Below are 12,352 nucleotides of genomic sequence, written 5' to 3'. Positions count from 1 at the left end.
TAACTTGAACCATCATTATTTGCATCTTTGAATTGATTTTTTAATGATCAGTAAGCTGTAAACATGCAGGCCACACCTACATTGCCATATATGGAAAATATGTAAATCAGGCATGTTATGTCATAATAGTTAACTTGCACGGTCTTGACTTTACTCTAAGCCACGCCCATATCACCATATATGGAAAACATGCAAAGCAGGCAACTATGATGTCATAATAGCTAGGCTATAAAACCCCCGTGCCTGCAGTCACTGTGCCCTCATTCACACAGTGATTGTTCATAGACGAGGACCTCAGAGAGAAGGAGAAGCTACAGGACTGTAGCTTCTTAGGAAAAGTATGTATACCCTAAATTATAAATGCACATAATCTAACATAGACCATAAGTCAAATGTATAGTTATATTATAAAAAGATAAAGGGATTTAGATAGTATTGTTTTGCTGAAAACTTGCTTCTCTGTTGTGGTCGAAAAATGATTGAACTGAGGTGTCCTTCCCCATGGAACGTGGTAGAATATAGATAGTAAAACAATGACATAGAAATTACTCTGCGCTAAGCAAATATGGCAAAACAAAACAGGATGTTATCATCTCCTCTATGGATAGATGGCTGCAATACAAGAGGTGGCTGAACTTTCTCCAGCAAAGCACTCAGGACCGGTGTTACATCCATCCATAACCAAAACGTTTGAAATATCTCTGATCAGAGCGCTATTATTTCTGGCCAAAAGTGGTTTAATTTATTTCATAAACAATTTGATTCCAACATCCAGCTTACAGTTACCAAGACCCATATTACCATATAAGAAAATATGCAAAGTGGGCAATTGTGATGTCATAATAGCAAAGAAGCTGCAAGGCTATAATGCGATAGAAAATGTGAGGATATTGCGTTTACAATCTAGACTTAAAAAGTAAATAGAAGTATAAAAGTATAGTTTTAAAATTAAGAAAAGGTTTTGGAAGATTTCGTTTTTTCTTAAACCCACTAGTTTGCTTCTCTTTTGGGGTTTAAAAATCAGTAAGCTGTGAACACACAAAGCAGGCAAATTTCAAGTCCTAATAATTATGTTACATGACCACTGTACCACCAGCCACAACTATATTACCATATATGGAAATATGTAAAGTGAGCAAATGTGATGTTTCATTTACTTGAAAATCTAAAGTAGCAGTTGCCAAAAAAGGTTCTTATGTATTAATGTATTTTTATTTGTCTTTAGAACATGTTTTCTATGGATGTCTTTTCTCGTTATCTGGTTGGGAATCATGTTATCGGCAATATTGTCAAACTGACGGTATTGGGCGCAGCCAGTTATTACACCGCCAAATGGATGATGCATGCCTTCGATTCAACCAGAAAACAGGAACCAGAAGATGAACCTCAGATAGAGGTATGGGACTTTTTTCTTAATAACTTTGACAATAGAGAATACCAGTAAAGTCTATAGAAAGAAGGGGTAACAATGTTTCCTAAAAGATAAAATCCTGTGATTGTAAACGGGATGTACAGATATCAGTATTTACATTAGTTCTCCAAAGCTATGTGCAGTGATCATCCATGAATCTCACCAGGTGGACCTCACACGGGAAAGGGATTTAATAGCATTGCCTGAGATGTGGTATTCTTGGTGGATCCTTAGTTAATCATTTTAAAATACGGTAAACTTACTTTTGTTCTTTTGGTATCTTGTAGGCTAAACAACCGATGAGTCAGATTGGAGGAAAAACTGTCAGTCTGACGCAATACGAAATGTGCATCGCCGCACAGTTAGTGGACCCACTCAACATGGAGGTAAGGGAAAAGGTTACATGGAAAGAAGTAAACTGGGGAAGGAAGGACCAGGACAGTGAAGAAACCTGTATATATCCTTTTAAACCCCCATTACTTTATAGTGCTATTCCTTTTTGCTTTGTCTAATATTTCTAAGGTTGCATTGTAGAAGCAGTTTTACAATTGTGTTTGTTCCCCGTAGGTGACCTGGAGTGACATCGCAGGTCTTGACAATGTCATCGAGGCCCTAATAACCAGCGTCATCCTCCCTATAAGAAAGAGACACCTGTTTCCAAAATCCAGGCTGATGCAGCCTCCTAAAGGTATTACTCAAACCATGTATGCGGGACTTTTTGGGCTGAATCTGTTTCACTTATTAAGGCTGAAGGCTCCCATTCATGACTTATTTTATATGTAGAAAGATTATCTATATGGAAGCAATTTCGTGAGCCACAAGGCTGTCCAATTCTGGCCCTCAGGCAGTTACCGTCAGGATATCCTTAGACTCGGTTGAGTTATCGACAAACCTGCTTTATTCACCAGTAAATTGAAAGTACATTTTATCTGTACTTCTTTTTACCTGTATCTGATTGTGCTGTTTGCGCTCACTGCAAGGGAGTTAACATAATGGTATCTCTATCTGGGCAGGTTTCCTTGCAGTTAGGCTGGATAATTATATCTAGATAGGTTAGTAACTGTGTAGTTATGAGAGGTGGCAAACAAAAGGCACAAAAAAGCACAGAAATAAGTAAATGAGGTGCAAAAACTCCCAACCTGTGCGCAACAGGTAGCAGAAAATGTATTTGTAGGCGGTGCAAAATATAAGAGTAAACTATAAAATCTGATACCTGAAGTAAAAAAGTAGAAATCTACTTTAAAATAATATAAAAAGGACTTGGTACAGAACTTACGAGTCACTCAGGTAAATGTTGCAGAGAAGTAGACAGTGTTACTGAGATCAACAATGTTTCGGAGTGGTAGCCTTTGTCAAGGGTAATCTGCAGAGTGACTTGGAGTGGTGCCAGTACTTCTTTTTTGTCCCTGTTATATTATGTTACAATACATTTTGACTTTTTAGCTTGGCATAAGATTGCTGCGGTATCATTTATTTGTATTATAGTATGCACCTCCAAGAAATACTTTCAAATATTTAAAAGGTTATACATTCTTGCTAAACAAAACACCAAAAGGATGTTTTTTTTTGTTTGTTGTTTTTTTGGGGGGGGGGGGGATTATTTCTTTGTAATGCTTTCTTTCAAACTTATATAATTAACTATTAGAAGCTCTTACTCCAGACTGCAATATGCAGAAATGTGCTTGATCAGAGGCTATCTTCACTTGGTACCCTTTATATTTTTAAGCAGATTAAATTACTGGAGCCTTTAAATACATTATTTTAATATTGTTCAATTACTAAAAGTACTTCTATTGTATAAATAAAATCATGCACGTTTTTTTATACAGGTGTCCTTCTTTATGGACCTCCAGGTTGTGGAAAGACACTTATTGCCAAAGCCACAGCCAAAGAAGCCGGATGCCGGTTTATTAATCTCCAGCCATCCACCCTGACCAACAAGTGGTATGGAGAGTCTGAGAAACTAGCAGCTGCTGTTTTCTCTTTGGCTGTGAAGCTCCAGCCAACTATCATTTTCATCGATGAAATCGGTAAGTTGCTCTTGGAAGTCACCAATCTCTAGCCATGCCGAATGGTGTATGTATTAGACTTCAATGTGATATTAGACAACTGGTGCCCAATCAGTGGGCATTAATGAGTCTTTTTGTACATTCATCATGCTTGACTTTTTCTTTCTCTCCACACAGACTCTTTCCTTCGAAGTCGTTCCATGAGTGACCATGAAGTGACGGCCATGATGAAAGCCCAGTTCCTAAGCCGTTGGGACGGGCTGGAGACAGGCCACAATTGTCAGGTTGGCATTACTTTAAAAATTTTTATAAGCAAATCTTCCAAACTAGAGTACATTGTTTAGGATTTTAGGCTAGAGAACACACAGATAAGATGTGTATCCAACACTTTAAAAATACAGATTGCGTGCATAAGTGTAGTTCCTAAAGGATTTTTGAGGCTCTGGGATTTGGAGAAGAAACCACACATTATTCATTCTAGATTTATCATATTTTTTCAACACATTTTCCTACCATATAGTACTTCTTATGTTTCACTTTTGTTGTATTTTCATAGGTTATTATCATGGGGGCCACTAACCGACCTCAGGACATCGATCCAGCAATACTGCGGAGGATGCCAGCCAGATTCCTGATTAAGAAACCAGTATGTAACTAAAATGTCTTTTTGAAGGAAATCCTCATGTTAAACTGGTGTATATCCATGTTCTAAATAATCTCAATACATCAACCTGCAAAAAATGTTGCATGACAAATAGAACTTTAGTAAAAAGTGGAGTTGTTTATATTTTAAAACAAACCCATTTTATGACCTGCATTAAACATTTAGTAGCTATTGTATAAATACACAACTTTTACAGCCGGTTTTAAACCAAATCACTATTGTTAAGATAAATAATGAAGATAATTAGAACTTGCGGTTCTCTTAGATAGTGATGTATGGGTCAAATACTACTAATACTAAATGCTACTGAAGAAACAAGGTTATTTAAAGTTTGTTTTAGCCACTCCATAACTATGAATTCTTCATATATTTCCCCATTCCTATACTTCAAAATGCATTCTTGTTGGGATTAACAAGACTAATTATGAATAGTTTTTCTAAAATGCTGTTTTCATCTTTTTTTTCTAGTCTACGGCACAGCGTCAATCAATTCTCAGTCTCATCTTGGAAAATGAAAATGTAAGCAACTTATACTATGATATATGTGATTTTTATGTAATGGTTGACTATTCCACCAATGGCCCAAGAACCGTCCTGCTCAGCTGGAACTGCCTCAGATAGTCACCCCTTTCCACAACATACTGTTAAATGTCAAAAATCATAACGCCACCATTCTCTGGCTACTGGTATAATATCAATCTTTTACATGATTCCTAGGCAATTGCGATCTTTTTACACAATGCATTTTCAGTTGGACACGATTCTTCTCAGTCTTGTTTGACTCTTTTCCTTTCCCTAAATGTTTAGAAAAACATGCCCTTGTTTACTCCTTATGAATCTATATCACCCGGCTTTGGTCTCTTGGTAGTTATTTGAATTACACTGGGGAAAATCACCAATTCATTGTCCTTATGTGTCCTAATATGTTTTCTTTAGGTGAATGAAGATGTAGACCTGCGTGAAATTGCCGACTACACCGATGGATTCTCAGGAAGTGATCTGAGGGAAATATGCCGCGATGCCGCTCTGCTTTCCCTCAAAGAATATGCAGACAGCCATTCAGACGTTGGGTATGTGTCACCTCTCTCTCTCTCTTATATTCATGTATTGCATATGAAACTCCTATGTAATGTTTTTTGGCTAATGGTAAACGTAAGAAAAGCCTTTGTGTTCAGTGACACAAAAAACTGACGTGACAAAGTCAAAGCAAGATGTGCCATTTTGACATAGTAAGTGCGTGTTATGGAGCACACACTCTGTCCTTCTCAGAGGAGAAACCCCCATAGACCTCCTGTTTTTTTTTTGTCCCACTGAATGATTGAGTGAATACAGTCCAGAGAACTTTACAACTTCATATTGTAGAGTTGGCTCCACCAAGTGAATCATTGTATCATTTCTCAGCATCTTCACACTTTGTAAACTCAACTCGCAGTAAGTTAGATTTCAGAGTGACAATGAGCTGATAACAAAACTATGCCCACTGACAAGCTATTTTTATTTCTTCTTTTCCAGCTTTTGTCAGGATAGTGTAAAAATAGGACGGCTCCACTTACATAAGGCAATAGAAAGAATGTGCATGTTCCAGGAGCCAATGAGCCAGGGAATCGACATGCTGTCCTAATACACGAAGCCTAATGGATTTAGAGATAACCAAGACGTATTGGTTCTCAAGTTGGACTCATAGGATTATTATTAGTAATAGTATTGTTAGTTGTAAGTTGTAAGTTGTAGTTTGAATAAAGTAGGTTAAGGCCAAGGGCAGTGTTATCTTTCTGTTTAAGGTTGTGTGTGTGTGTCTTCTACAGAATAGTGTGAATAGTTTTCCTCTTAAGACGCTTAAGTCAATAACAGAGCTGCAGAACCTGCGTGTGTTATATAAATGTCATTTAATAGTCCAAAAACATACGCATTTTATTCCGGAAATTAAATGAGTGCATTTCTCATGTGTGTATGAGGACAAGGGTATGTACTTATGTTATAGGTTTACAGGGAAAAGAAAAGCTATGCGTGGTAACATTTAATTGTACAGGGCAAGAAAATTAGCCTAGAAGGAAGGATATATATTCCTTCTTAATGATCATGAAAAGTAAAACCAAATCTCTTGTTCTTCTGCGCCATTCATAGACTAGCGCAAACGTCCAGTCCTGTGAAGGCTTAACGTATGGACAAAATTCTGATAAAATGCAGACTAACATTATTAGAAATACTTTAAAGCTCTACAGAAATGAATTGTCACAGTCTTATCCACTTAAACATGGCTGAGGCCTTTAGAAAACTTTATTAAGGCAAGCGAGAAGATACCATATAAACAGTGAGCAGAGACATCCAGAAACATCACCACCTACTGATGGAACAGTATATAAAACATAAACTGGAGACAATAGTTGTTGCGGCAGACTTAAAAGACACAGGGTTCCAAGATGCATACAATATGCACTTTTCAAGTCTAGGAGTCTATAAAACATTTTCACTTGAATAAAGTGTTATAAGTTATTGAGTTTGCTTTGGTTGGAAAAATCTAATATATATATATTATGCATGTATGAATGAAATGAGACACACACTCATTGTATATGTATATACTCTATATGTACAATGTATTTCCTGTTTGCTCAGGAGTCACTCATCACAGCCCTCTTTCGCCTCATCTTTTTGTCTGTTGCATAGAGTTCTTTGTTAAACCGATCAGACGTATTGAGAAAAGAGGGATCACCAGGTCCCGACGTCGGATCAATTCGCTTTTTGGAACGCAACATCCTCGGACCATGAGCTCTCCATTGGTATACCGGGATTGATGCACGAAATAGAGACTTTTTGTCGTGTGGGCATTGCTGGACATATAACTGTATGGAGGCACTGGGCTGTCTGGTCGTTGATGGGATTATACTCCTGATCCAAATATGTTGTCTATAGATATACATATCTTTGATGTTCTCAATAAAGTCAGTTCCTGTTTTACCTCAATACGCGTTCTGTCTTATTATTGGGGTAAGCCTCGGTGCTGTCCTTGTAAGGACAGTAATGAACTATATTGCTACGCTCCAGTGCCACTAAGGTTCATGAGGAGCGGTGTTTCCTGCTGTCTTCGGCGCTAGCTCCACCTCACGATTGAAGTCTTGTATTCCTGGTAGCTATGGGGAAAAGAAAACAGCCTCTGGAGGGTGTACCCAGTTGGGGTATGGGTAGGTCCCGTCACATTGGTGCTTCCGGAGAGTGATTTTACCACTCGCAAGATGGCGGCACGTCCTTATAACAAAGATGGAAAAGTTTACTAGAGGGTCTCCAGACCCTCTTGAGAACTCTGGCTCCACTTGCAGGTTACTGCATTCAACCATACAAGTCAATGGAGCCCAGCTTTCTAATCACAATGTGATTAGTAAAACATTTAATAAATAATAAAAGAAAATGAAAAAAATGTAAAAATAAAATTAGTAACATTTTAAAATAATTTAAAATAATAATCAGAGGAACCATCCAGTTCCATCAAAATGTAAAAAAAGTCCAAAAACAAATAAGCTGTTTCCCCATAATTAAAGATTATATCCCCCAAGTATCCATACAGTTGCTGTTTAAATGTCTGTACAGACTCAGATAAAACTACATCTGCAGGCAGAGAATTCCACATCCTTATTGTCCTTACTGTAAAAAACCCTTTCCTCTGCTTTAGACTAAATCTGCTTTCTTCCTGTCTAAATGCATGACCACGTGTCCTGTGCATAGTCCTGTTTATGAACAGATTTCCACACAATGGTTTGTATTGGCCCCGAATATATTTATATAAAGCTATCATATTCCCTCTGAGGCGCTGTTTTTCTAAACTAAACAGATTTAAATTTGTTAACCTTTCCTGAATTTGTTTTTCTTCCTGGATCTGTAACTTTTTTTCTGCTTGGACCTTATTTTCTGGAAAAGACAAAAAGAAAGTTCCCTTCGGGTCTCTATTGGAAACCCACGGACCTATGGTATATAGTCTCTCATCCGTCTTCATAGGTTCCTTTAAAGTAAATAGCAATTTATTACAGTTATCAAAGGTTGTACATTCGGATCGTAATCATTTCAATCTTGTTTTGATCTTGCTCGCTCCTGCCCCGAAAATATCATATCCCCAATCTCGACTAGCTGTTGTCCACATAGCATAATCCCAACCAAGGCATGATGTTATACTTCGTTTTCCAGGGGGCTTTTCGGGCATCCAGCATATATATATATATATATATATATATACATCGGCCTTAGCATAGTTTCTTGCTTGCCCAATATTTTTACAATGAATTAATTTACACAGATCAATAACAATGCAACTATCTCCTGTTAATAAAAAAGTCAGATTTTGTGCTTTGGTATCTTCCCATCTGGTCACCTTCTTGTTCTCATCCCACTTAGCATTAGCATTAGAATAAGGAATTACTGTAAAAACATCAGTCACTACCCAAAAAACTATAAGCAGGCACCACCCCTTCATCCTATCTGGCCGTCAACTCAGGGTTTGGGGAATGGATTTCTTCACTGGTTTGAGACGAGTCCAACCTATCGTCTGGACCCCCCTTTGTACCCAGACTTAATGAGTGACTACCAGCAAGTGGTGTTACCTTCTTACAGTGTGACTGATGTATACAACAACTCCTCTCAGCTTACACGCCGTGGGGTGGTTAATAGTACTTGGTACGGTCTTTCCCACCTCGGTGATGACCAATTCTTTCATTTGATTATCCTTATTAGTACCCAATCTCCAAAGCAACGTTCAATTTCTCAGGAATTGGCTCTTATGTTTCTGGAAGAGAATTAACAGTTTGTATTGATCTGGTATTCAACATTTTTGCCATATAATCTGCTAGGGTCAATTCCCTTTCATCATTTGCTTCTTTTATCTTTATCTGTGGCAAACTATAGGGTCTCTCATACATTACTTCAAATGGGATGAGGCCTTGCTTATTGGGTGTAATACGCATACTCAATTTTACCATAGGTAGGCAAGAAATTCTTCTCAGTTTCTGCCATGGTCTTTTTTAATTTATTCTTTATTGTTCCAATGTTTCTTTCCACCAACCCTGCTGACTGAGGATGATAGGCGCAATGATTCTTTAATTGTATACCAAATACTTGTGCAAATCTGGAGATTAGTTGATTGACAAAATGAGGCCCATTGTCACTATATATTCTTTCTGGTATTTCAAATACCAACATTTTTATCCTTCTGTCCCTTTCCCTTACTGTGGAATATCCCCATAATACAATCTCACCGCAATGTCAAAAAAGACAGAAAAAAGAAAATCTTTCGGTATTTATAAGATACCACGTCTGGACAGAGTGAAACAGAGAGCTCTTGGTATTTATAAGATACCACTTATTGACAGAGTGAAACAAAGGACCTCTGTATTTATGAGATACCGCTTCTAGACAGAATGAAACAAAGGACCTCTGTAATTATAAGATACCGTACATAGACAGTAGAGGTAGGAAAATTGCTTTCGCAGCGAAGTTGTTCACTTGCAATCCCAGCACTTGATCACAGAGAGCTTCTCACAAATGCCGGGGGGCGTATTAACAACAACCTTATTCACTGTTCGTTCGCCGTAAAAGACTCCTGAACAGTCATTCACACAGACAGAGTCATTCAGACATGATTTGTGACATGGGTTGGTATAGCTGTCCCTGGACCATAAGAGTTCTTCTCTTTAAGGTCTTGTGATACTCTTTCACAATAATACAAGCTGCAAGCAACCCCAACAGTATTACCACAATCACAAACAACAACAATTCGTTATCACAAAAATAATGACTAACTATCTGTGCACATTTCTCCTGATCAGCCTCATATTACTCCAAGTAATATTTCTCATTGTCGAATGCATACGCAGTTATTTATTTCAGTAGTCCCTGACAGACTTTGACCACTTATAATATTTCCCAGAAATATTTTTCCTACTCACATTTCTGAAGAGAAGACCGTCATAAACTTTCGGGAGGACGCTGCCGGTTTCAGGGACGATGTCGCGAAGTGCCTCTGGTTAACAGCAATCTTAGCTGGAGGACTTATATTATTACCCCAGATGCAGATCCTCGAGGTGTGGTTCCTCAGGACCGTCGTCCCTGTCTCCGGTCAGGACCTCCTCACACAGGGCACCAAAATGTTGGTTGAATTAATGGTCGAATTCTCCTCAGAAAGAGTTTTCCTTTATTTAGATCATGCGCATAATCGACACAAGACACACAAGAAACAAAAGTCGAAGCGTTGTCTGATTACATGTTTGGATTACATGGTTTATATAACCTCTTATCTATTTCTAATAGCATGCTTCATTCTGATTGGTTACCTTTCAAGCAAGTTACACCTCTTTAAGCTGCATAATTAAGAATGGCCTAGACTTGACCCTTTGCACATATATATATGTAGAACATAGAGTAGACGTTTTGACGTGAACTCGTGCATATATCATAGACTAGACATTTTCTACTTTCTTATGTCTTTGTCAGAAATACTATTTATGATAACACACGCATTTTTCTAACACCATAACATATAATGCTCCATTCCTTTTATTAATTTTGTAGCCCGCCTCTGCACCCTTTCTAGTGCTATGATATCCTTCTTTAGAATAGGTGCCCAAAATTGCACAGCATATTCAAGGTGCGGCCTTACCATTGATTTATACAGAGGCAAAATTATATCTTTATTCCGCGACTTGATGCCCCTTTTTATACACGACAATACCTTACTGGCCTTAGCAACCGCAGACTGACACTGCACATTGTTGCCTAGTTTGTTGTCTACAACAATTCCCAAATCCTCCTCATTTGTCATTACCCCTAATTCACTACCGTTTAGGGTGTAGGTTGCTTGTGCATTCGCTACCCAGAAGTGCATAACTTTACATTTATCTACATTGAATTTCATCTGCCATTTGAGTGCCCAGTCCCCAGTCTATCTAGATCCCTCTGCAGCACAGTAATATCCTGCTCGCCCTGTATAACTTTACCTAGTTTTGTGTCATCTGCAAATACAGAAACATGACTTTCAATGCCTCCTGCCAGGTCATTTATAAATAAGTTGAATAAAATTGGTCCCAGAACAGAACCCTGAGGGACACCACTTTTGACCAGCTCGAAAATTTACCATTTATAACAACTCTCTGTTCTCTATCTCTAAGCCAAGGTTCTACCTGAGCACAAGAATTTGCATCTAGACCAATTTCCTGCAGTTTGAATACTAACCTATTGTGTGGAACCGTCTCAAACGCCTTGGCAAAATCCAAGTAGATTACATCCACTGCAACCCCCTGATCTATACTTTGACTTACTTCTTTGTAGAATGCAATTAAATTAGTTTAACAGGACCTATGTTTCATAAAACCATGCTGATTTTTGCTAATAATACTGTTCTTCCCAATGAATTCTTTTTTTTTTTTTTTTTAAGATTTTATTACATATAAAATTTGACCATTACAAACATATAACAAGACAAGATCTTACATTTCTATGTCTCAAGAGTAAAATTTTACAAAATAAAATATCTGACATACATACAATGACAGTAAATTGAGATTATCATAATCTGATATTATAACCAGAGCTGCGGGAGGGAGGAAGAGAAAATATCATAAAATTACTAATAATGAAAATAATAATAGTAATTTGCCAAGGTTAAAAAAAAGAAAAAATTAAAAATATAAGAAAAAAAGAAGAAAAGAGAGAGAAAAAGGAATCTCTATTATACTAAATCGGTCTCCGAGATCATATTTTGCCATGGGAGCCAGATTGCCTTATAATTATAGATGTTACTATATATCCTATAAAATTGTTTTTCCATTTTATATTGATAATTTATCTGAGTAATTACTTGAGACCATGACGGTGCTTGTTCCATTTTCCAGTTTCTTGCGATACAAATTTTGATAGCGGCCAGAATGTTAATGGCCAGATATCGATTTGATTTATTTTGCAAGGATATGTCGATATGAAATAAAAAAGTTTGAGGGTACAATATTAAGTCGAACCCAAATAAATTCCTAAATAATTCAACAACTTTAAATTTCATATTAGAGAGTTTGTCACATTCCCACCAGATATGTAGCATGGATCCTAATTCTAATTTACATCTCCAACATTTGTTAGAAGTGGATCCATACATTTTATGTATAGATGTCGGAACGTAATACCATCTGTGAAGGAGTTTAAAAAATTGTTCGTGCCTTTCTTGTGTTAATCCAGGCTGCAGCCCAGATATCAGATGAATAAGAAATTCCCAAGTCCGTTTCCCATTTTAAGATA

At 37.4% G+C, this 12,352-nt stretch overlaps 1 protein-coding gene across 1 annotated transcript; it reads left to right on the top strand.

Moving 5' to 3' along the window:
• Positions 1–1,252: 1,252 nt before the first annotated feature.
• On the top strand, positions 1,253–10,223 carry LOC149288588 (outer mitochondrial transmembrane helix translocase-like). The gene is made up of 9 exons (XM_089491335.1): positions 1,253–1,396; positions 1,699–1,797; positions 1,979–2,099; positions 3,241–3,441; positions 3,598–3,704; positions 3,977–4,066; positions 4,553–4,603; positions 5,021–5,154; positions 10,025–10,223. The coding sequence occupies exons 1-9, from the start codon at positions 1,337–1,339 to the stop codon at positions 10,221–10,223; spliced, it is 1,062 nt and encodes a 353-aa protein (XP_089347461.1). The 5' UTR covers positions 1,253–1,336.
• The last annotated feature ends 2,129 nt before the right edge of the window (positions 10,224–12,352 follow it).

Source organism: Sceloporus occidentalis, unplaced genomic scaffold (genome assembly GCF_023333645.1).
Source record: "Sceloporus occidentalis isolate IW3139 unplaced genomic scaffold, rSceOcc1.0.p SCAF_50, whole genome shotgun sequence".
NCBI lineage: Eukaryota > Metazoa > Chordata > Lepidosauria > Squamata > Phrynosomatidae > Sceloporus > Sceloporus occidentalis.
This window is presented reverse-complemented; position numbering and strand designations above follow the sequence as displayed.